The sequence below is a fragment of the Trichomycterus rosablanca genome, chromosome 24, assembly GCF_030014385.1.
Source record: "Trichomycterus rosablanca isolate fTriRos1 chromosome 24, fTriRos1.hap1, whole genome shotgun sequence".
Classification (NCBI taxonomy): Eukaryota; Metazoa; Chordata; class Actinopteri; order Siluriformes; family Trichomycteridae; genus Trichomycterus; species Trichomycterus rosablanca.
Window position 1 is genome coordinate 1,167,038 of NC_086011.1, and position 25,198 is coordinate 1,192,235.

General features: G+C 42.6%; 4 protein-coding genes across 4 annotated transcripts in view; 2 read left to right on the forward strand and 2 right to left on the reverse strand.

The window, feature by feature from the left end:
* The first annotated feature begins 529 nt into the window (after positions 1-529).
* On the forward strand, positions 530-3,414 carry mkrn2os.1 (MKRN2 opposite strand, tandem duplicate 1). The gene is made up of 4 exons (XM_062987112.1): positions 530-789; positions 1,203-1,249; positions 1,870-2,032; positions 3,199-3,414. The coding sequence occupies exons 1-4, from the start codon at positions 536-538 to the stop codon at positions 3,404-3,406; spliced, it is 672 nt and encodes a 223-aa protein (XP_062843182.1). The 5' UTR covers positions 530-535; the 3' UTR covers positions 3,407-3,414.
* Positions 3,415-4,539: 1,125 nt separating this feature from the next.
* mkrn2os.2 (MKRN2 opposite strand, tandem duplicate 2) lies at positions 4,540-7,324 on the forward strand. The gene is made up of 4 exons (XM_062986367.1): positions 4,540-4,742; positions 4,823-4,872; positions 6,126-6,294; positions 7,043-7,324. The coding sequence occupies exons 1-4, from the start codon at positions 4,540-4,542 to the stop codon at positions 7,272-7,274; spliced, it is 654 nt and encodes a 217-aa protein (XP_062842437.1). The 3' UTR covers positions 7,275-7,324.
* On the reverse strand, positions 6,990-14,855 carry tsen2 (TSEN2 tRNA splicing endonuclease subunit). The gene is made up of 11 exons (XM_062986366.1): positions 14,669-14,855; positions 13,384-13,450; positions 13,244-13,283; positions 12,559-13,084; positions 11,926-12,000; positions 10,523-10,573; positions 9,467-9,605; positions 9,039-9,075; positions 8,464-8,575; positions 8,291-8,374; positions 6,990-8,202 (listed from the first exon to the last, which is right to left on the reverse strand). Exons 1-11 carry the CDS (start codon positions 14,849-14,851, stop codon positions 8,143-8,145), a joined length of 1,374 nt encoding a protein of 457 aa, XP_062842436.1. The 5' UTR covers positions 14,852-14,855; the 3' UTR covers positions 6,990-8,142.
* Positions 14,856-19,473: 4,618 nt separating this feature from the next.
* Positions 19,474-25,198, reverse strand: part of pparg (peroxisome proliferator-activated receptor gamma) — a 53,517-nt gene continuing 47,792 nt past the window's right edge. Inside the window, exons 6-7 of the mRNA XM_062986993.1 lie at positions 23,833-24,319; positions 19,474-22,680 (exon numbers count right to left, since the gene is read on the reverse strand). Coding sequence (XP_062843063.1) covers positions 22,433-22,680; positions 23,833-24,319 — 735 coding nt within the window. The 3' untranslated portion in view covers positions 19,474-22,432. The remainder of the gene's footprint in view (positions 22,681-23,832; positions 24,320-25,198) is intronic.

The window sequence follows — 25,198 nt, forward strand, 5'->3', positions numbered from 1 at the left end:
ACTTTTTTCTTTGCACATACATGTAAAAAATATTAGAGTATGTGTATAAAATAATGGAGGAAAAGTAATTAGCAATTCGTTTTCAAGCTGTTGTCGGTTTTGAGGATAACGATTTGCTTTTTAAATAAAATAGCTTTGTTAATGCTTTTAAATATATCATTTTTGTTTATATTTACAAAGTAAAAACATTCTCTGTGTACGTTGTAGTAGATATTTGTACTAGAAAGGCATTAATTCTTCTCCAGTGTCACGTAAGACTTAGCATTTTAGTATATTCTGCAAATATTCTTTTCTGTAAGTGAGTAATTGTAACACACTTCTTCCAAAACTCACAATTAGATATTTTCTAAGTTAATTCTAAGATTCGAGAACTTACTCGTTTTAGTTATTTTAATTGTACACGTAATTTACACGTTCCCTATGACGTTCGACTTTGACTGTATGTAATGCTCTGCATGTCCACAAGGGGGCGGCCGGGACACAACAAACACCAGAGTTACCTGAGCTGCTTCTCTCTGCTCACCTGAGCTCCGACATGAACAAAACAGTGATCAGATTCAGGCACTGTGGGAAGGATATTTACAGATTCTCAGAGCCAAATGTCTCATGTAGTTTATTAGATGAACAGAGAGAAGGTTATAACGATAGTAATGTGTGTCCTGTATGCTGTAACCCTCTTCACCTGGGACTTTTGGACGCACCTGTAGCCCTTCCCTGTCCCTTCAGTGACGGACACAGAGCTCCGTGTGCGTTTCTCATAGGAGCGAACAGTGGAGTCTGGACTATAGGGTGAGGAATAAACCTCTCATTTTATTATATTATACTTTTAAATACGAACAGTCACATTTTGTACATTTTAACACCAGAACAGACTGTTTCTAGAGGTTTGGATTATTGTTTGCTTAAAACCTGGACCTGTTACATGACTGGATTTGTAAGAAGCATGGACAGAACAGTACACAATTACAAATGAAGATGTAGTCTGGAAAATAGAGCTGAATTTTTACCCTTTTTACTGAAGGCACAGTGATGTCATTGGTCCAATTTTCCCTAGTGTTAGAAAGCCTTTTCTGATCAGCCCAACATGGCTGTTCTCATTTTAATGATTATACACTATTTACTACATACTTATTACACACTATATATACTATACTATACAATTACTACACATATGGTGTTTTGTTTGTTTGTTTGTTTGTTAGAGAATGGAGCGACACTGAGTTACATGTTGGCTTGTCCGACTCAAAAGGTAAACCCAGATTTCATCATCTCAATTCATATGCACTAAATACAGTGGTGTAAAAAAGTAATGGCCCCATTTTAAATTGCCTTTGTTATTGCTTTCGTCACAACTAATGAGTTTCATTAAACCCAGGTCAGGGTTACAGTGGGTTTGGTACCACCTGAGAACACTGGGTGCAAGACATTTACTGGGTGCCACACATCCACTGATTGTCACACCATGGGGCAATTCAAGGTAGCCAAACCACCCTCTGCATGATTTACGATGGTGGCAGGGAACTGGGATACTGATGGGAAACTAATACAAACACGAGGAGAGTGACTGGAGGTGAGGATCGAACTCGGGTCCTGTGCCACACTGCTAATTGTATTATAGCCATTTAAGCCATAATGAGTAAACAAAAGAACCAACATAAACATGTAAATAAAATGTAGGTGGCACAGCTCCAAGTCCCCAAGGTTCACCTTGCTGTCCCGAAAACACACTTTGGTAAACATCATGTGACAAATACTGTATGCAATAATAGAGGCAACCACAAAAGGGGGCACTTACTTTTCTTCACTACGGTGAACTACGGTCTTTTTAACGTAATGTCTTTGTAATCCAAATTAAACGTTGTCTGTTAGGCTTGGTGTATAACTACACACTGGCAGGGGTACAGAAGGACGAGCGTGGATGGGAACAGTGTGTGTGCATCAGTCTGGTTCCACCACTGAGACACGACCTTACAGAATTATGGGATAAAGAACTGAAAACCTTCTCATCTCTGCCAGCTTGGACACGAGAGAGGTACTGGACCGTTTTTCAGATGTTCTGTCTAGTTAAACAACATGGAAAATGATTAATAGACACCCCCTAAAACTTGTTTCCTCCAGACCATTCCTACCAAACAGTCCTTTATATGTCTAGAGACTAAACAATGGACTTTATGGGGTCATAATGAACTGCTCACAGCTCCCCAGAGTAATTAATTCCATTTTATTATTGTCGAATTTGGGGTTAGTGAAGGCCATGAGAACACTACAGTTGGCTACAGTCTCAGAATCAGGGACTGTTGTGGATCAAGTACAGGAAAGTCTTAATGCTACAGCATACGCTGTCATTCCAGAGAGTTTGGAGTTTTTATACTTGTAAAACAGTTTGGGGAATGCCCTTTCTGTTTCAGTATGGCAAAGCTCCCATGCACAACGAAGCTTCATACACGTCTGACCTGAACTCCATCCATCAGAGACTGCAAACGTCTCTTGTGGTTAAATGGAAGTAAATATTTCTAGTGGAACATTTTCCAGAAGAAGGAAGAAAATACAGGCACAGGCTCCATGTTATTGATATAAGACGTTAAAAAGACAAATATTTATGTGATATTAGGGTGTCCATATACTTTAAAACATATTTTGCAATTACAAATACTAAACTTAGTGCCGCTTAGGTGTCACAGCGGTAAAAACACACGCTGGAACCAGAGCTGGGATCTCGAATACATCGTATCGAATCTCGGCTCTGCCTGCCGGCTAAAGCTGAGCGGCCACATGAACAATGATTGGCCTGTTGTTCAGATATGGGCGGGACTAAGCCGGATGGGGTCTCTCCCTCATGACTGGTGCAGTTATGACTTCTGCTGGCTGATTGATGGTGCCTGCACAGAGATGAGAAAAGAGTGCTCTCAGGGTGTGTCTCTCCGTACACAACGCTGAGCTGCACTGCACGCGTCAAAGTGTAGGTGATAAGATGCATACGGCTGCTGCCCACGTGTCGGAGGGGGGCGTGGGTTAGCTTCGTTCTCCTCAATCAGAGCGGGGATCAGCATTGGTGGAGAGGAAGCGTGACGCAATCGGGCAATTGGACGCGTTAAAAAAAGTGGAGAGAAATGCATAAACAAAAAAACAAATTCTAAACGTGAAGACGCATGTCTAGCAGAAAATGTTTTAATGATTCTGATGTTTTTGTTCTTCCAGATTTGACGAGGAAAGAGAGTCTGGATCGTGCTGCTATGGATTTGCACTAACGTTCATAAATCACATGAGATCGCTGGACAATAAACCATCTCTGAGCAGAAACCAGTTCACCGGTCAGCATATCTTACCCCGAATGAACCAGGCCTCCATGTACATCAGGGTGTACGAGAAAATCTCACAAAATGGATTTTACGTTGTTGAGAAATAAGTGCTAAAGTGTTAATAATCCATGTTGCCTGAGGTCACGTCGGTACATCTTCATTGCTTTGTGATGATTTGCTGCACAGATGGATCAGCTTGCTCTAATACCACCTGTCATAATGATTCAGGAGCTCCTTTTCTGTTCTGGCCATCTCACACACTTGCTCAGTGGTTGTCATCTTCCTCCATAAGATCTTCAGCAAATTGTTAGCTTTCAAAAATATATATAGGGGCAAGCCGTAGCCTAGTGGTTAAGGTACTGGACTAGTAATCAGAAGGCCGCTGGTTCAATCCCCACCAAGTTGCTGCTGTTGGGCCCTTGAGCAAGGCCCTTAACCCTCAATTGCTCAGACTGTATATTATAACAGTACTGTAAGTCGCTTTGGATAATAGCGTCTGCTAAATGCTGAAAATGTAAATATATCAATTACAATAAATGCTTGTTTCTGATTGGCTGGTAGGTGTGTGGTCATTTATATCATTGCAGCTCTAAAGTAGATCAAGTCAAAAGTTTACTGACCGCTCTAAATCGTTAGTAATCGTTAAACTAAGCATTAATATTTACATTCACTTCTTGCAAGCTCTCTATATAAGAAAATTAATGCCATGAATTTTAATTTTATTTTGTTTAAATAGCACAAAACATGTTGGAACCGATGAAGAGGAGCAGACAGGAACCAAAAATCAATCAGTAAATTAGAAACAAACTAGAACATAAATATTAGTTATTGTTTATGATTTACCACCACTTTATTCTGGTCAGATGATGCACTGGGTCCAGTTTACCCTGAATCGCTGGGCACAATGCAGTAACACACCCCTGACAGGACACCAATCCATCCAGGTCACACTACAGGCTTCACAAACCTTTTCTTCCTCGCACGTGTCCGGCGGCGAGCAGTTTGTGTTACAGCCTGCATGTAAATGAGCATTAAAGGAAGCTCAGGTGCAAACAGACACCACTGTTCTATAGGTTTAGGGTTAGCTGTAACCTGATAGGAACATTACAAATGAACAGTACACGTCAGACTGCAGAAACACACCTGCTGGCCTCCATTTCTTCAGCATCTAGGTGACAAGAATGAAGCAGAAGGTGCTGGAGACCACGGCGTGTCCACAGGCGGCCCGAGCTCGTCCTTCATGGATAGGAGCGTGATTAAAATCAGTCACTGTGACAAGGACATCTTCTGTTTCTTTGTACCGGAGGAATGTCCCGAGTGTGGGGTGAGCTTCAGCGGGAGGAGGCTGGAGGAGGCACCCGTCAGCATCCCAAACCCCTTCACCAACGGCCATAAGGTACCATGTGCCTTCCTGATCGCCCCAGCAGAGGAGAACATCCTCAGGTAAAACTCACATCAGGTCCTGATGCAAACACATCTGGAACCAGTTACTCACTGCAAATAAATGTGGACGTATTTTTTAGGGAATTTGATGGTGGATCGGATCTGCACACTGGAATCACCGACACTACCGGTGTGTAAATTAATTTAAGATTAAGATGCGTGTGTTATTAAAGGTGTGATGTATAAAGCAGTGTGTGTGAGTTTGTGTTATTGAAGGTGTAGTGTGTGTGTTTGTGTTATTATTATAGATGCATTGTGAGTGTTATTAAAGGTTCAGTGTATGAGTTTGTTATTATTAAAGGTGCAATGTGTGTGTGTGTGTGTGATTAATGGTGCAGTGTATAAAACTGTGTGTGTTATTATTAAAGGTGTAGTGTGTGTGTTATTAACAGTACGGTGTGTGTGTGTTATTAATGGTGCGGTGTATAAAACTGTGTGTGTTTGGGTTATTAAAGGTGTAATGTGTGTGTTATTAACAGTACGGTGTGTGTGTTATTAATGGTGCAGTGTATAAAACTGTGTTTTTTATTATTAAAGGTGCAGTGTGCGTGTTAGTAAAAGTACAGTGTGTGTGTGTACAGTGTGTGTGTGTGTGTTAGTAAAGGTACAGTGTGTGTGTGTGTTATTGAAGGTGCTGCGTGTAAAGCAGTGTGTGTGTTTGTTATTATTAAAGGTGTACTGTGTGTTTGTGTTATTGAAGGTGTAGTGTGTGTGTGTTTGTGTTATTAAGGTGTAGTGTGTGTGTTATTAAAGGTTCAGTGTACGTGTGTGTGTTATTGAAGGTGGTGTGTGTGTGTTTGTGTTATTAAGGTGGTGTGTTTGTGTTATTGAAGGTGTAGTGTGTGTGTGTTTGTGTTATTAAGGTGGTGTGTGTGTTTGTGTTATTGAAGGTGTAGTGTGTGTGTGTGTTATTAAAGGTTCAGTGTAGTGTGTGTGTGTATGTTATTGAAGGTAGTGTGTGTGTGTTTGTGTTATTAAAGGTGTAGTGTGTATTATTTTAGGTGTAGTGTGTGTGTGTGTGTTATTAAAGGTGCGGTGTATAAAACTGTGTGTGTGTTTGTTATTGTTAAAGGTGTAGTGTGTGTGTGTTTGTGTTATTAAGGTGGTGTGTGTGTTTGTGTTATTGAAGGTGTAGTGTGTGTTATTGAAGGTGTAGTGTGTGTGTGTTTGTGTTATTGAAGGTGTAGTGTGTGTGTGTGTGTGTTATTAAAGGTTCAGTGTAGTGTGTGTGTGTATGTTATTGAAGGTACAGTGTGTGTGTGTGTGTGTGTTATTAAAGGTGCGGTGTATAAAACTGTGTGTGTGTTTGTTATTGTTAAAGGTGTAGTGTGTGTGTGAGTGTGTATTATTAAAGGTACAGTGTGTGTATTTGTATTATTAAAGGTGCGGTATATAACTATACGAAGGAGGGCGTGAGGAGGGACCGACAGGGCTGGGAGCGCTGCATCAGCATCCCGTTGGTTCAACCTGACATGTACAACCTGATAAATCAGTGGGATCAGTATCTGGAGAAATTCTCCTCCAATCAGATGTGGGATCCAGTCTGGAAGAGGTACGCGTGATTAAATCAGTGTGTGAAAATGAGACACCTCACACCAACCATTGGCTACTGTACTGTATTGTATAATCATCTCTTAGTAAGGCTAATGCGACTGCTCGAACCTCAGCTGTACTATCGACCTGGCTGGGCATCCAGCAGGCACCTGATGGAGTGGGATGACTGGGTTCCATTTCTACTGCAATTACGGTCTCTGCTGGCTGGTCAAGGTCCCTGCACGAGAGATGGTTCATTCACAGACAGCAGTCCGTGACTCTATGCAATACAGGCTCTCTGTGAGACTCCACCCTCTGGCAGGTGAAACAAAGCAGCTGGGGTCTGACTGGGGAATTGGACATGACTAAATTGGAGGGAAAAAATGGGGGTGTGTAAGTTTGACCATAAGTTTGTTGGACATTCTATTTTAAAACCACATTATTATGAGTCTTTCTACAAGATTTTAAAGTGTAACTGTGGGAATTCTGGCCTGATTCAATCCAAAGGTGTTCAGTATGGTCGAGGTCAGGGCTCTGTGAAGGTCCTTGCTTCATGCACAGGGGTATAATCATGGTATAACAGATAACAGCCTTCCCCAAACTGTTGTCACAACAATCAAAGCATATAAATTAATATAATCAGTTCTATAAACCCCCGTTCACATAAAATTAGCCTAAAACATTTGAAGTTAATAATTCAGAGGTACGTCCACATACTTTTGGCCAGGTTTATTCAGACTCTGATTATTTCCGTGGTTCCTCTGCAGCTTTAACGAGGAGGATCATAACTGCTACACCTTCACACTGACGTTCATCAACTGCGTCCTGGCCACCCAGACCAAGAAAGCCCTCGGCAAGGACGAGTTCACCCAGACGTTCGTCCTGCCGCGGGTCAAGAGAGCTTCAAAATACAGCGCACTGTGTCAGGAGATCAGCAAACATCACTTCTACATCACGGACAGGCGGAGAGGAGAGTCACGGGGTGGACAAGTGTCCTAAAACCAACCTCGATTCTTAGCATCGCTGTGAGGATCAAGCACTGCGCTAACATGACATCTCGTGTTATACAGGAGTGTGAAAAAGTATTCGCCCCCTTCCTTCCCGTTCTGTCTGTATATTTAACTAAACATAATATTACAGAATAAAATTTCAGAGCTTCAGGTGGTGTAAGCAGGAGTCAAAAAAAATTTACAGCCCGGTCAGGGTCACGGTGGGTCTGGTTTGCCCACTGTAGCGCAACTCCCCAGCAGTGTTCAGGGATCGAATCCCGGGTGGTGCTGTCGGCTGGTCGGGTGTCTACATACAGACGTGATTGGCTATGTTGGCGCACAGTAATTCTAGGCAAACCGGACCCACCGTGACCCTGATCAGGCTGTAAAATTTCTTTTGACTGCTGCGTACACTATTTAAAGCAGAAAAATTAAGATTCAAGTGAAATACTGCCTATATTTTATATTTTTCTTTCAGCTGCTCCTGTATTTAGGCGTCGCCACTGCAGATCTGGTCCTAATACCAGACCTGGTGCTGTTTTTACTCTGGATGCCCTTCCTGACCCTCCTATTTTTTATCCAGCCTTGGGATCGGCACTGAGAGTGCACATTTCCCCCCCAGACATTAGCCAATCACGTCCATGTAGACGCCCGTCTGGCCGATAGCACCGTTGAGATTCAAACCCTGGATCCCTAGATCTCAGCAGCACTGGGTTAGCGTAGTTTACTGCTGCGCTACCCCGGCGCCCTTCTTTCTCTTCTTTACTGTAGCTTTGTTTTGACTGGTGACCACAGAGCTGATATCAAGGCTCACTGGTGAGGAGGAGTTTATTAAAGAGCTGGTTGGTACATTTCACTGTAGGACAGAAGCTGAATTTCTAAATGTCCTCCTGTTCTGCTCGCTCTCGTGAAGAAATCCACCTGCTCACGATGATCTCCTGTAATCAAACCACACACAGTTTATAAAACACACGTGGCTAAAAAACAACACCTCTTAGCGTTAGCCCAAACTGAACCGCATCTGACCTGGACTTTGACCTGCCTCAGGAGCTCCGGTGATGATAAAGGCTGCACGTCAGACGGGACGATGACGTAACAAAGCATCAGCTCCTGCACAGGAACACAAACAGATTACAGACCCCCACCATGCTTACATTATTACTGATGAAGCTGAGGAAGATGAAGGTGAGTATTTTTACCTTCGAGACGTTAGCGGTGGTTCTACTCAGAGCAGCCAGAGATCTCCAGCTGAACGGTCTCAGTCCGGCACCCTGGTACGATTCGTTTACTCGCTCCACGGCCACCGAGTAACTACACACCACATGCACAAACACCGTCAGACCTCGAAACTCCCCAAACTTTATCCACTCATTAATTCATCACCACCAGGGGTAATTTAGAGACGCCAGTTCACCTTCTGCACGTTTTTGGGAGGTAACCAGAATGGACACTCTTGCAAATTTAGAGAAGGAGAGAGGAGGCAAGGCTCAAACCCGGGTTTCTGGGACACATGCTGCTGTGGAACCACCAACGCACCCTATAACAAGCTATTTAAAATATCAACCTGCACTAAGGACCTTATCTAATAGGTCTGATATGCTTGTTAAAGCATAGCTGTTGCGTTTTTAATGTAATATAAAAATAATAAGTCATTTATCTTAATTTTATCCCAATTAAAGCCATGGTGGTTGAACAAGGCGCCAAGCCACCACAGGACATGATCCAGATCTCATCTTAATACAAATACAGCAGCAGTTATTAAACCAGTACGAACCTTGCATGATAAAATGGCGGCCCTTTCCAATAGAGCACTGCAAAACACACACACACACACACACACACACACACACAGGAAAATCTCAGTATCGCTAGAACAAATGGAACAAACAGTAACTCTATACCGTCTCAAACTTCAGCGTCATGTGTCAGAAACGCAGCCAATAAGAGGCCAAGATTCCAATCTCACACTCCAGGTAAGGTGACCAGGGTCCAGGGTCAGGTCTCCGAACTTTCACACAGCAGACGAGGCGGTAATGGAATCAATGAAAGCAATGCTTAGTCTAACTGAATAATTCACTCGCTGCCCAGACCAGCCTGTCTGTACATAACACCGGCTGGAGCTTCTCTTCTAACATTTTAACACTTTTTAAATTCCTAACAAGTCTGTAGTTTTCAGTAATAGCTTCAGTCAGGGTTTCTTACCAAAATCTGAGCCGTATTTAACGCCAGACTTTGGCACCCATCCTTTACTGCGAAAGTAATGATAGGCCGCGTACGTGGTGTCGAAGCTGGGCTGCGTCGACCGAAACAACTCCCAAACCTGAAGAATGGTCAGATGTTTCTGAAAAACACAGACAAAACAAAGAACAGCACTGAACGACTGCGTGAACAGGTCCAGATCAGCCTACACCAGCAGGGTGGATGTAGGTGCTGTTTCTGTACAAGCTTCACGTTTCATAAAAATACTCAACACACTAACACTACTAATAGCAAAAGCATAAAAAATTATTTTACGTATTTTTTCAATTACTTTTCCTCCCAATCTAGTCATATCCACTTCCCAGATTGTAGTTCATCTCTACTGCTGCAGACATCCACTCCTGACCAGGAAGGTCGTAACTAACACCCACCCCCTCCAACACGTGTGCATTAGCCGACCGCTTCTTTTCACCTGCGCGAGACGAATTCATATGGAGATCCGTATCATACACAGAGAGTCATGCACCGACCTCCATTGTTCCCTGTCTCTGTGCAGCGCCATCAATCAGCCAGCAGAGGGCGTGACTTCAGCAGTTATGAGCCCTTCCACCCTCAGATCGGCCAATCTCTGTCTGTGTAGGCGTCCGGCTGGCCGGTAGCAGAGTGGAGATTCGAACTTGCAGGCTTGAGATGTCAGCACTAGTGGGTTAGCATGCATTACCGCTTGTTTCTGATCAAATTATGTTAAAGTTTGATTATTTCAAACATCTATTTTGTTGATGCATGTGGGCACCTGACCATGACCTTCCTCGACATGGATACCTGTTCGTGCAGGTGCCTCACAGCAGCAGAGAAGAGAAACCCTGTGCATCCTTCCCTCACAGACACGAGCTCAAACCAAAGCACACGTCCTTTAACTGTAAATGAAACTGTTTCCTCCAAACTGTTAAATAAACTAGAGCTGTTGTTTAAATCAATACAGTAAAGTGACGTCTTAAACTTAGTGAAGTATTAAACACATTTTGCCTGTATTTGGCACTGGCGTATAGGAAAACTTACCCCGTCAGAGTAAACCGACAAGCATCCAAGTGCATAAAGCAGGAAGAAAGCCTGTAAATCAGAAATCAATATTAAAAAACTTGAATATTTAAAATTCCACAAGAATTATTGGGAGGAAACCGGTTCTCTTGAGGATTTCTGAGCATCGTGAAGCGTGAGGTCTAACCCGGCGACGGCTTTTGACTTTAATCAACACCAAAAGATGAAAAACTGCAGCACGAGTCGTAAATAACGACTAATAAAACTGCTCACGCTCACATTACGACTCTGTAATAACACTCCCGGGTAAAAGCAGCTCATGATAAATGAGATTTATCTACATTAATGGACTAAAATATTAATGTCGGTGGGTGTCGCCATCAGGGAGGCTTCTTTAATTGTTTCTACTGGATCAGAGTTCTGGTTCACACCCATCACATCCAGCTGTGATAATACAACTTAATATTATTTATTATTATTATTTTGATCATCTCCACCTTCACAGAAAAAATACATCGCTGTATTGCTATCACAGACTATTACATTATGTGGTCAAAAGTATTGGGACACCTGACCATGAGCTTGTTGGAAACCAGGCACTGATATTGAAAGAGAAGAGAAGGCCTGGCGCACTGTCCAAGTTCAATTCATCCCAAAAGTGTTGAGACTAAACTGGAGCTCCTTTGCACCCAACTAGACAAAACACGTCTTTGAAGAGTTTGCTTTGTGCTCTGGGGTGTAATCATGCTGAAAGGGAAAGGGGGATTCCCTAAACTGTTGCCACCATTTTACACACCTGTTAGGAATGGATGTGGCACACACAATTACTTTTATCATTAGGCCGTGTGTCCACATACTTTGGCCATATAGTGCATGTAAGTTTTAAAGCAGCATGAGGCAACTAACAGAGCTTCAAAGAAGTCAATTAATGGGTCCCCAGACTGCAGGTGTATCACTTCCAAAAAAGGAACGTGCCTCAATCACTGCCTCAATTTTTGGGCCCTAAAGCGAGGCCCTTAACCATCCTATTAGTTCACAATTGTACACTGCTTTGGATAAGCAATGGGCAAGCCATAGCCTAGTGGTTAAAGTACAAGACTAGTAATCAGAAGGTTGCTGGTTCAAGCCCCACTACTGTCAGGTTGCTGCTATTGGGTCCTTGAGCAAGGCCTTTAACCCTCAGTAGCTCAGACTGTTTACTGTAACTGTACTGTAAGTCGCTTTGTATAAAGGCGTCTGCTAAACGCTGAAAATGTAAATGTATAAAATTGCCCAGTTGCCAACGTCAGCTGTCTAGCATTGAGTACGACAGCATGACCAACAGAAATAAGCCCACTTTACATGATCAGGTGCACCTTATGGTGCAAACATTAAAAAGACAGAACGCAGCACCTCCCATCTCGGTACCGGCTTAATTCTCTCACCTCTTCATAACTGAGCTGCAGATACTCGATCATGCTGAACGGGTTGATTCTGCAAACCAGCCTGCACTTCCTGTCCTTTACACACAAAAGAAATAAAGGATGCATGGATTTAAAAGATGGGACAGCAGGTAAAATGCAAATAAAAATGGGAAACAATGTTCTGTAAACTGACTTTTACAGGAATTTAATGCCAAGTGCAGCTCAGCGTTGTGTACGGAGAGACACACCCTGACAGCACTCTTTTCTCATCTCTGTGCAGGCGCCATCAATCAGCCAGCAGAGGTCGTAATTGCACCAGCCATGGGAGAGAGAGACCTCATCCGGCTTAGTCCCGCACATATCTGAACAACAGGCCAATCGTTGTTCATGGGCCTCAATTTTTGGCAGGCAGAGACAAAAGTGAAGTTTAGAGATAAAGTGACAGAACACGGTGGTAAACATGTTCCTGTCCCAGCTTTTTTGGAACATGTTGCAGCCATCAAAAACGTAGAATGACTAAGCTGCCACAGTTTGGCCCTTCGACGCGGCCCTCGTGCAAAACTTCAACTGTTCTTAACATTACAGAAATATTTGGACACTACATAAGCTGTAAAATCACTGAGACAGAGATCATACTGATGTGTACATATTTACATTCTGATCAGATTCTCCATCATCATCATCTTCATCAGGTTCCTCCACCAGAACATATCCATGAGCGATGGATGCAGCACAGGCTTGCGAAGCCGACACTGATGCACCACGTATTAATTCACTCTCATCCACACGACAGCCACAGTGAACGATCCAGTCATCGTGACGTTTACATTTAATCCTGGCCAGTACGTTCGGGTCCAACTGTTCAGGTTCTTCAGGATAGAGCTCAGCTAGAGGATCGTACCGATGATCTCCCTGTCGGCGAGGTCTCTTAGCTTTAGAAGGTTCGGAGTCCTCACAGTCTTGTTCAGTAAAAGCATCCTCCATCGGGTGGTCCTGATGTGAAGACGGTGCCCGAGATGCTCCCGGTTCTTGAATTTCCTCAGAGCTGACCTCACCGTGGTGTTCTTGTAAATCTGGCTGTATGGGGTGTGTGAGCTCACTTAGGACCTGACTGATAACATCTTCATCCAATCCCTGAGCCAGGAGAGCAGAGCGCGCCCACCTCACATGCTTCTGGTATCTGTGGAAAAGGAATGGCCGTGTTACTGGCTGCCTGAAACTCAAATTCCAAATAATTCACTACAATCAAACTGTTCAAATAATGTTAACGTTAAAAGCATGAGGTGTACAGTAAAAACCAACAAATACAATAACAATCAATATGCTTTAAACGACTTACTTCTCTAAGGAGATGACAGGTAAACATTTGTCACTTACGTCTAAATAAAAGAGAAATAATAAAGAACCAGTGGTTTGCGTTTGTTACTGTTTTATTTTAATTTTAACAAGGAACCATATATTTTTGTGATAGGTACGTACATTCCCACCGTTTGGATAAACTGTGTGCTGGTCTACTTCTGGACAGAACTCCTTTCCCAAAATAACCCTAAAATGACAAACAGAATGCATGAAAAGTAGTAATACATGTTTAACGTTAATTAACAAGATATATCAGATATAAAGGAGCTCCAGCAAAAAGCACTTTAATACACTATATAATCAAAAGTATTGGGACACCTGACCATGAGCTTGTCAGACGTCCCATTCCAAAACCATGAGTGTTTCTAGTGAATCGCTCCCTCTTTCCTTCTCTGGGAAGCCTTTCAAATAGACATTGGAGTGTAACATTAAAACCACCTCCTTGTTTCTACACTCACTGTCCATTTTATCAGCTCAACTTACCATATAGAAGCACTTTGTAGTTCTACAATTACTGACTGTAGTCTATCTGTTTCTCTGCATGCTTCGTTACCCCCTTTCACCCTGTTCTTCAATGGTCAGGACCCCCACAGAGCAGGTATTATTTAGGTGGTGGATGATTCTCAGCACTGCAGTGACACTGACATGGTGGTGGTGTGTTAGTGTGTGTTGTGCTGGTATGAGTGGATCAGACACAGCAGCGCTGCTGGAGTTTTTAAACACCTCACTGTCACTGCTGGACTGAGAATAGTCCACCAACCAAAAATATCCAGCCAACAGTGCCCCGTGGGCAGCGTCCTGTCCTCCTAGACCACTGATGAAGGTCTAGAAGATGACCGACTCAAACAGCAGCAATAGATGAGCGATCGTCTCTGACTTTACATCTACAAGGTGGACCGACTACGTAGAATTATCTAATAAGAGTGGACACGGTATTTAAAAACTCCAGCAGCGCTGCTGAGAATCATCCACCACCTAAATAATACCTGCTCTGTGGTGGTCCTGACCATTGAAGAACAGGGTGAAAGCAGGTTAAAGTATCTAGAGAAACAGATGGACTACAGTCAGTAATTGTAGAACTACGATGACGCGATGTTTGCATGTGCAACGGGAGCGCATGCGCATATTTATTACCTACATGCATGTGGAAGTCAGTGCGCACGTGCAGCTAGAGCATGCGCACCTGCGACTCGAATGTATGCATGTACAAGCCCCTTTAGCCCCCAAAAAGGTATAAATATAAAAACACAGACGCTAAAACCTCGTCCTTTAAACACAAAACTGAAATAAACAGAAACATGAGATTGAAATACATGTACCAGGTTATTCTGACACACACGTGGTGAATTAACACACACGTGCTCATCTGTAATAACCTAATTAAAGATAATAAGCATGATCTTACCCTTCCATACAGAGCCTGAATGTGTTCGCTGTCTCTGACTATCACATGCTGATTAATAATTTCAGCTTTATATATTTCAACCCGCTCTAAACCAGAGTCTGTACCGAACGGGACAGGAAGAGGTGCTTCAAAAGCTTCGTAAACCCTTGGTCTCCGTTTTGGAGCGTGAAATATCGCTTCCATTTTTAATTCACTACATCTGCATGAAAAAATATATACATTTTGGTCCCTATCGAGGTAAAGAATGCATCGGATTTGCCTGTTTATTTTCCACCCGTTATCCGCAAGTGGATCCTATGCTACGATTGGCTAGTATTATTTTTTCTGGACATACTAGCCAATCATATTAGGGAGGTATTAACTATTAGCCAATCCTCGCTAGGAAGGCGGGGCTTACCTGAAAACAAGTGGGTCTAATCAAGTAAACAGAGTTTTAGCCAATCATAAATTAGAAGGCGGGACTTGTTAGGGCAATGTCGCTTTTTTTTTACAAGCGTTTAGCAACGATTAGCAAGTTTAACTTTAAGTGAAGTAGAACACGGTGGCAGTTTTTCCACAGAACCCCAGATAAAAATAAACTGGAAAAAGCAACTTGTTTAATTATTTAATTTAATTTTCCTCAGCCAATGGAGTTTGTGCTCCAGCCAGCAGGGGGTATTCTTTACCATTCTTTACCAATGTGTTCCTTCACAGGCACTTCTGAAGCTGTTTGGGCACCATGTATACATGGCACAGGCCATATGAAATGTTCCATTTAGCTTATTTTACACAGAAGTGAGGTCCATCACTTCCATCTAAATGTTTTAACAATGACTAAAGTATCTGAGTTTTGTGTATAAGATAGGGATTGATCATTTACTTGAATTTAATGACTGCTTTACCCGGGTCAGGGTGGGATGGGTTGGGAAAAATGACCCAGATGACCATTGATACAGAGGCAAATACATGGATTCTAGAGAGACACATGTTGCCATCAGTGATGTTTTTTTTTTTCAGGAAGTCCATGGTTTAATCAGCAAGACATTTTGTTGTTTCGTACATGCAGAGTGTGTTTGCTTGACTGGCCTGCCTGCAGTTCATGTATGGTGCATCAGAAAGAGGAGAATTAGACGACAACAACCACGACTGATGAACAGCTGTAGTCTCATGTTGGGCAAGACTGGAAAAAAATTCCGACCATTAGTGTCCCCAGTTCCTAAAGCATTAAAAAGCCTCATTAAAAGGAAAACTAATGGAACACACAGGTAAACACGCCTCTGTCCCAACTTTTTTCCCAAGGTTGTTGCAGATGTCAGATTTTAAATGTTGATCCATAAAAACATCTTTTCTTTCTCGTTTTATCAGATAAATAAAGAATGAACAAATCACAGATTCTTTTTTTTTTACTGTATTTTAAAATGTAAATAATAATAAAATAAAGTCACTGAGCCTTCAGGTCTTCGGTCTTTGCATGGCTGTGTAATTGATTTTATGCACCTCTAAGCAATGAGTGTGACTAAAATAGCTGAATCCACTAAAAAGCTTCTCTAAATAATTATGATGTAGTGGAGTGACCATTTCCTGAATCCTTGTTGACTCTAATCAGCAGTGATATACAGGTCTGGTACAGCATGAAGCCTCTGCACTAAAACTTTAACACATCAGCAGTAACACATAAGAGCCGTCCTGGTCCCGTGCTGGTTTCATGTGGGTGTTGCACGAAGATCTGATGATGTTAACGCGAACAACTCATCTGCTTGTCTTTAAACAGCACTTTCTTTCCATTGTGGTTACTCTTTTAGCTTGAGTAGTTTAGTGTGAAACCACTGTGTGGTTATGAACAATCAGTTGTGGAAAGACGTGCTGCAAAAGGAGACAATTCCAAAATCGACGTGTTTATGCAGATGAACGTGGTGACTCTCAGTCTCAGTTTCCTCCCAAAAATTAACTGTGTTATATAAAAACTTGTTTTCTGAAACAACAGCATTAGAGGTGTTTGTGTTAGATCGGCAGGTTGCTGTACGCAAAGCCACCAGTTTATTACTAAATAGAATCAAATGAAATAAGCAAGCAAGCAAGCAAATGCAGTTTCATGTTTATTTATTCATTCAGTGACTGTTTCATTCTGATCAGGGCTGCAGTGAGTCTAGAACCACCCAGAACAGGATGGGGTATTATTACACACTCACACCTGTGAATACCAGTTAACACATTATCTACATGGAACGACCCCACATAAACCAGTAATATACCAGTAACTGCACAGTTTGAATTTATTTATTGGAGTGGTGGGTAGCACTGTCACCTCACAGCAAGAAGGTCCTGGGTTTGATTCCCAGGTTGAATCTGAACGTCTTAGTGTGATGATTGAGACTGAACACCTGCAGCTATACAGACCTGTTCTATAGTCAGAGCTAAATCATACAACCAAGACTAACCGGGCTCACTTACAGTGTTTGTTTTAATTCATTTAATCGTTTTCACTTAACGCTTTAGTCTGATCAGGGTCATGGTAAATCCAGGATCACCTGGAAACACTGGGCACATGGCACACGCGGTAATAAAACATTCATATAGTCATAAATTAATGTAGCCAAATATTGATATAGCCATAAAACTGTCATATAGTAGTTTGCCCTGTGATGGACTGGCGACCTATCCGGGGTGTTTACTGTCTTTCGCCTATTTAATCAGCCCACTGCAACCCTGACCAGGATAATACAGTAATAAAACAATGAATGAATGAATGATAGTTTCTATCCTCGGATGTGTTAAACTCAGTGAGTAAACAGTAATTGTGCACACGAGAACACGTTCATATGGATTTTGACCGGGGGTGCACAAACTTTTTGCTATTTTTTACATGGTATTAGGAACACTTATTAGGAACTTGGATTATTTGTGTAACTATACAACCGTCCAGTCACGTGGCAGTAGCACAAACAGGCTTGAGCCCGGTGTTTCCAGGTGATCCTGGATTCACCATGACCCTGACCAGACTAAAGCGTCAAGTGAAAATGATTGAATGAATTTAAACGCTGTAAGTGAGCCCGGTTCGTCTTGGTTGTATGATTTAGCTCTGACTATAGAACAGGTCTGTATAGCTGCAGGTGTTCGGTCTCAATCATCACACTAACACGTTCAGATTCTTCTGCAAGCTTTAAAAACAGAGAAGCGATGAAAGCCGACCACAAATGTACCGACATGCTGCTTCCTACACCGAGTGCTATCGTTGGCCGAGTTCCTTCAAGGATTTTTAAAGCGAGGAAAGGATTTTTTTTACGTTTTGGCAGCATGTGCGGAGGATCTTGGCAGGACTCGGTCATCAGAGACTCGGTAGTAACAAAGTGAGGATATGCTGACAACACAAAAAAACACATTAAATCATCATCATCAAAACAGGCCATGGGTCTCGCTCCAGAACGTTCTGCAGCCCCGTTTGTTCCTCGTGCGTTCCCACATGGTCCGCGGAGGATACGCTGGACGTTTTATCACTCAGACTGAAACAGTTTCGGTGTTACGCAAGAGAAATACGTTTGGTGCAGATGTAACCCCAGTGTGAACTCAACTAACGATCTTATTAATTACACGTTTACAACGGCTTAGGGGAGATGGAACTGAGAATTCATCTCACACAATATTTCTACTCTGCAGGATGTTTATATCCCCAAAACACTCATATATAGCTCATTAGGTCCTGTTAACCAATCACTAAAATCATTATTGATTTATTGATTCATTTATTCTTCAGCGGTTCTCAACCTTTTTTTTCTATTACACCCCCCTGTGTTCCAAACACCTTTCTAGGACCCTCTTGACACAGGTTATGGGATTATTCTAACGCTTTCAGCAAGGATGACAAAAGGTTATGTGATATACATCAACAACTCAATTGGAATCCCAATCGGAAGACCCAAAATAGGCTATAGGCACTTTATAATAGATCTATATGATCTATATCACAAGAAATCTCCTATATTCCAATAGCCTATTGAGATGCTGTTTCCACCTAGTGGTGATTGGGGACAATAACACCTGAATAGTATTGGAAATGTAATTGCTCTTCTAGCGTCTCTAATTATTTATTCTTTCTGTGCGGCCCGGTAATAAATGACCCGCGGATCCCCGGCGGTTGGGGACCACTGCTCTAAAATACATCATTTATATTCATTCTTCACTTGTTGCATCTTTTAACTAATAAAAGTGTCATTTAAAGCAAAATCGAGCTCTGCAGAGAAGTTTAGGTATATTTTCTTTTTGTCTCTATACTCTTCCTTATTTTGTGTATCAGATTTTTAATTCCAGTGTAAAAAACTAGAAACAAGCTTCATTCAACATGTCACAGCTGATCAAGTGCATACGTGCATAACTTTTGTTCATTAATTATGTAAATTTCATTCCCTTAAGGAGAAATAAAAAGAAATGAATCACTGCAGGTCACATTTAAGTTTTTCTAAAAACAATAAAAGCTGAATTCCAGTTTATGGCGTGACTGTTGCGTTTCGAAATCAATAAAATGAATTTCACAAACAAATCGTGTGGCGGTTGCACAGCAGCTGAAAATGATAGGTTGGAGCTGCAGACGGATGGATCGGTCACAGGGAGCGGTGGAATTCGGATTTTGCAATCTGGGCAGGGCATGTTTAGAGACACACAATAAAACACTGACGTAACGCCTGAAAAAAAAAACGACCTCGCGTGTAAGTGAGCCTGCAGGTCATGCGACTTGTGAGGAAACCATTTCAAACAAATGAAAGTGAGAAGGTGACATGCTCCGTCCTGCACGGGTGCCAGTCAAGGTCAGAAACAAGGTGTGTGTGTGTGTGTTGAAAATATTTATTTACACATTTAAAATTCAAGCATTTTTATAAACCAGCTTCAATGCAAAACACACGACAAGCCTCCACCAAGGCTGCAGATAAAAATCTCATATATTTACAGAGGAATTAACTTTTATATAGAATTACAATGAAAAAACGCTCTTATGTACAAAATGTTGTTCATGTCATTAAAGAATCGATTACAAAATATTTGGTGATTATTTGGCATCATTCTGGGTTCAGCGATTACATTTTTATTCACTATTTCAACTCTTCAACACTTGAAAGCTGCAGCTTCTTAAAATTCTTATTAAACATCTATGCGCAGCTTCATAAATAAATGTGCGTCACATTAAAAAGAATTCTATTCATGCATTTGATCCTTTTCTCCCAATCTAGTCGTAACCAATTCCCCTGGTATATCTCTCCTTTACTGATGTAGCCCCCGACCCTGACCGTGGAGGGCCGTGTGCAGTTGCCAACCGCTTCTTTTCACCTGTACACAGGGATCAGTATCGCGTACGGAGAATCACGCACTGCTCTCTGTTATTCACTGTCACTGTGCGGCGCTTCGACCGGCCAGCAGAGGCCACAATTGCAGCAGTGACGTGGAATCTGTTCGGCCCTCCAACCCAGCCTGTGTAGGCGCCCGGGTGGCCGGTAGCAGAGCTGAGATTTGAACTCGTGAGCTTGATGTCTCAGCGCTGGTTAATAAACCCAATAAAGCCTCGAATGCTTTTGCATTCCCGTCAACAGTTCACAATTTTATGGGCATCGAGACAGAAGGGCTGTGTTCACACTATGCATTTTGGGTAAAACTTCAAAAACAGTATTTGTGGCGGGTTTAAACGTTTGGACACCCCTCTGGTCATACATAGTCAGAATAGATTCCTGATGACGTTTACATTTTCAGCATTTAGCGGACGCTTTTACTCAAAGCGACTTACACTACTCTGACACTACACAGTCTCAGCAATTGGGGGTTAAGGGCCTTGCTTAAGGGCCCAACATTGGCAAACTGGCAGTGGTGGGGCTTAAACCAGCGACCTTCTGATTTCTAGTCCAGCACCTTAACCACTAGGCTACAACTGTCCTAACAGATGAGGGAGGACCTGTTATGTTAGAATTGGTAATATAACTAGAGATGTGCATTTCCTGCAGAAAATGCGAGTGTGATTGCAGTGCAGCGCGTAAGCAGGTGCGCGTATCCCAATGCCTTATCCAAGTTGGGGTTACATCAGTGGGCTTTACGATTTAGAGTTGGAACGGCATTGATATCTCAAACTGTCAAAAAATGAATGGAAGTGAATAGGGTTAAAGCAAACGGGCGGGCGGATCAAAGAGCTTTCTTCAAGAAGTGATGTCAATAACGGGCCGGACGATTTCGAGTTGGAACGGCGTCGATATCTCAAAATTTTTCAAAAATGAATGGAAGTCTATGGGAAAAAAATGTCTGAAAAACGGGTGTGGCAGGCGAACGGGCGAATCGAAAACCTGTATACAATATATTGTCTATAGCAATCACACTAATAATATGACTATCGAATAACAATAGTGTGATTGCCTTACTGCAATCACACTAATAAAACATGATCAGCAGTCAAGGTACTAGACTATCAATCAGAAGGTTGCTGGTTCAAGCCCGAGCAAGGCCCTTAACCCTCAGATCTTCAGATAAAAGTGACTCCTAAATGATGGAAATGTCAAATACGTGACCAAACTTTTAACATTTATGCTGACATTAGACGTTTGGTTTTGAATTATACGCACGTTTTAAATAAAGGTTTGTACGTATGTTAGGATGGTACAGAGTTGTGAAATCAATGAATCACTCTTCCTTTAGCTAAACACAACTATGGTTCAGCGTTTATTCATTATTAATGACACATAATTAGCCACTATGTGATGATTTCAGTCTCTCTGCTTGGCGCCGCGGCTCCTGGTGTCAGTCTCAGGATTAGTTCGGTTTATTTTGCTTTTGTTTGTTTATGGGTGGAATTACGACCTAATGTGTCTCACCTGTTGAACTCTTCCCCTCCATATTTTGTATTTAAGCCCTTTAGGAACCTTGCTTTTTGATGTGCCTGTTACTGACTAACGATTCTGGATTCGTTTTATGTTTATTCGTCTTCTTGTGTCTTGATCAGGCTACGTAATAAAATGCTCACTAGTTGTCTCGCCTCTTTGTGCCATGCATTAGAAAAAAAACACAGGACAGCGTTCTGGACAGGAAGAATTTCACGTTTACTAGCTGCATTAAAAAATAATGTAAAAATGATGAACTCCTGGTGCCCAGGTGGCACGGCGGGATATTCCGCTTGCACCCCAGCACCGAGATTCTGAACTCCCCGGTTCGAAACTCGGTGTTGCCTCCGGTCGGCTGGGCGCCATCTGGCAGGCATAATTGGCAGTGCCTGCTGCAGAACCTAACTGGCCACCGTATCTGCAGGGTGGGGGTCGGACTATGTGTGGGTGTGGGTGGGTCTTCATACGCTGTGTAAGGACCCTGATTGGCGGAAGAAGAGAAGCGGAGGGCTGTACACCTGTTGAAAGAGGCGTGTACATCGATGTGCTCTCCTCGGATGCAATCTGGTATCTCTGGTAGCAACAGAAGACAAAATTGAGTCGCTAAATCGGGAGGAAAATAAGGAGAATAAAAAAAATGAAATAAAAATGATGAACTCCAAGCCCTGTGTATATTGGGAAGATGGGGGCTAACCACAAGACAACATAATTAATTTATGTAACTTGACTGTAATGGTTCATATATGCATGTCTGGTTTAGGGGAAGGGATTCAGTTCTTCTTATAAGTATTGTTAAGAACAAAATAAACAGACTTTGACTTTCTTATTAACACAAAACCAGCTAGTGTGAACACAGCCTCGTATGATGCCTCTTCTCCTCTTACAGCTTCCTCACACACACAAATAAAACATCAGCAGTAAAAAACACACAAACCCCACACTAGTACAAGTCCTTCATGATCTCCTGCAGCAGTGGATGTAAACACATGTTAACCTCGGACTCCTTGAGCAGCTCGATCAGGTGGACGTGGTCGGCCACCAGCTGCCTCAGGTCCGTCATCTTCTGGAGCACTTTGGCGAAAAGGTGGAGCGAGTCGGGGTGGTTCGCCTTCAGGTGGAGCTCCAGCGAATGCAGCACGTTCTCCTGCAGGTCTTCGATCGGCTTCACGTTCAGCAGACCCGGACGATCTGTACGGACAAATCAGACGAGGTCGATCAGACTTCACTAATCTTCACTGTTCGTACATGTGGAAAAAGTAAGTGCCCCCCTTTATGATTAGGACGGCGGTGGCAGCTCAGTGATCAAAGCGCTGGACTAGTGATCAGAAGGTTGCTGGGTAAAGCTCACCACTGGCAAGCTGTCACCACTGGACCTATGAGCAAGGCCCTCGACCCTCATGCATTGTATTCAGTCACTATATGTGCATAAGTATTGGGACACCATGTCATATTTTTGAATGCATTTGTTCCAGCTACAACAGTTGCTAACAGGCGTGATAAATCGGTTACTATTTAAGCAATGCATGAAGAAAAGCCTGCACAGAGCCCTGAACTCAGCCCCACTCAACAGCTCGGGGATGAACCGGAACATTAACATGAGCACCCAGCCACACAAATGCTGTCATCTTTTGACTGAAAGGGCACAAATTCCCACAGACGTACTTCAAAGTCTAGTGAAAATGGATATCCAACACGCTCATGGTCTGGTGTCCAAATACTTTTGACCATGTACTGTATTTCGAAGTCAGTAGGACTCCACGGAGTTATAGCTGGAACGATTTCCTCCAAATGGAGAAAAACTAGGAACTATTGTGAATCTCCCCAGGAGTGGTCAAGTAGAGACGTTTATCGCCAGAGTTATTGTTTTCTTGGACAATAAAATCAGCTAATTAGTGCATTAAAAGATTAAAACGATTATCTTTGTGGTTTCATCTTTGTGGAAGCTCTGATAACACGTGTTATTGAGTCACGTTCGTCCTCATGCTTATTACTTCACTCATGTAAATCAGAAACATCAAAGTCCAGCAGTTAACAGCCGTACAAAATTGACCAATAAACGTCTCGGGCTGCGGTTAATAATCTGCGATGAGCTTGATCAGCAAATCTAGGGTCTGATTGAAGGTCAGGAAGATACGACACACTCATGTGGTGGTTAGAAAACAATTCGGCTTAAAACACTGCTTCTTATCCTGAAGCTCTAAAGCTAGCTGTGTCAGGTCAACAGTTTACATACACCTATCAGTGTCTGTGTAGGCGCCCGGCCGGCTGACAGCAGATTCGTTGTGATGTCGAAACCCCAAACCTCCCCTTGGATTTGGCCCTGATTCCCGTTTGGCTCACCTCCACTGAGGATGATGACGGCCAGGAAGAGCGCCATGTCGCTGTCGTCCAGCTCCAGCGTGTTGAACCTGACGGAGAACTCAAACTTGGGCTCCATCATCTCCCCGAAGGGCTTGCGCAGACTCTTGAGGAACTCGCGCGTCATGAAGATCTGGCCGTAGGAGATCAGCGTGCCGTCCTTGTTCATCAGCGGCGCCATCATGATGATGAGCACCTCGATGACGGCGTACTTGAGCAGCGTCACCTGGTCGTTCAGGTCCAGGTTCAGGAAGCCCGGGATGCTCTTGGCGAACTCGGTGACCTCGCTGACCGCCTCGGCCGAGCGCGACTGGCAGCTGTGGAAGAAGCGCAGCTCCACCTCGCGCTGCAGGTCCGACTGCACGGCGCCGACCCTCGGACGGCCGAGGTGATCCTGACGCGGGATCTGGCGGCAGTTTATGAACTGCTCGCCCTCTAGAAGAGACTTCATGTCGTGGATAACAAACGGCTGCGTGGGGGGGAAGGGTGAGAGAGAGAAAAGGTTGTTTATTCCGTCGGGTCTTTAACAATTGAGAAATAAATCAAAATTTTACTTTGTAATGAGGCGCTAGAAATAACAAAGAGCTGTCGGCCAAAAAACAGAACGCAACGTTAAAGGTTCACGTATTATTTTATCATTTATTTTATATAATGACACAATAAAGGATAAAAACAACAGTCATGCCAAATGAAATGAATTCAGGAATTAACGTCTCATTAATGATTATTTCATTATAAAGTAAACAACTTAAAACAAAGCTTCCTTTATACTATACTATGTTAAATATAATTAGTACAGTTAAAACGATATTAAAAGTATTATTAATTTTATATTTTTAATAAAGCAAGATCTAAAGATCCTAGGTCTGACCGTGATCCGTTTTATCCGCCCTGACCTTAGCCCCACGCAACAATCCAGCAAACAAATACTGTCATTTTTTGTCACCTGAATGGGCACAAATTCCCACAGACATGCTTCAAAGTCTGGTGAGAAGACTTCTCAGAAAAGTGGCTGTTGTTCTAGCTGGAAAGATCACACAGAAATCACTCTATTGTAATATTGTGATCTATTGTTTTTGAAATAGGACGTCACAGTCAGGCGTCCTAATACTTTCGGTTATGTAGTGTATATTCAGAATCGTACGCATATTAATGCCTCGTTATCGACCCCTCTGGATGTCTCTGCTCCACCTTGTACACACACGTCCCTATTTCACAATATTCTCACGAGCGTGAGGTTAAACTAAGTCGTAAAATGTATTTATTTCAGATATTAAGCTTGTAATTATATAATAGTTTTATTTATTTATTTATTTGAATGTGTGGCGTATTTTAATATCTTTAACAC

Coding starts and splice junctions, on each gene's coding strand:
- mkrn2os.1 (XM_062987112.1), top strand. CDS start 536: ATGAACAAAACAGTGATCAGATTCAGGCACTGTGGGAAGGATATTTAC. Junction 1,250..1,869: donor TGGCTTGTCCGACTCAAAAG/GTAAACCCAGAT, acceptor GTTGTCTGTTAG/GCTTGGTGTATAACTACACA. Junction 2,033..3,198: donor CCAGCTTGGACACGAGAGAG/GTACTGGACCGT, acceptor TTGTTCTTCCAG/ATTTGACGAGGAAAGAGAGT.
- mkrn2os.2 (XM_062986367.1), top strand. CDS start 4,540: ATGGATAGGAGCGTGATTAAAATCAGTCACTGTGACAAGGACATCTTC. Junction 4,873..6,125: donor TGGAATCACCGACACTACCG/GTGTGTAAATTA, acceptor GTATTATTAAAG/GTGCGGTATATAACTATACG. Junction 6,295..7,042: donor TGGGATCCAGTCTGGAAGAG/GTACGCGTGATT, acceptor GTTCCTCTGCAG/CTTTAACGAGGAGGATCATA.
- tsen2 (XM_062986366.1), bottom strand. CDS start 14,851: ATGGAAGCGATATTTCACGCTCCAAAACGGAGACCAAGGGTTTACGAA. Junction 13,085..13,243: donor CCTGTCATCTCCTTAGAGAA/GTAAGTCGTTTA, acceptor CCTTTTCCACAG/ATACCAGAAGCATGTGAGGT. Junction 10,574..11,925: donor TGCAGCTCAGTTATGAAGAG/GTGAGAGAATTA, acceptor TCTGATTTACAG/GCTTTCTTCCTGCTTTATGC.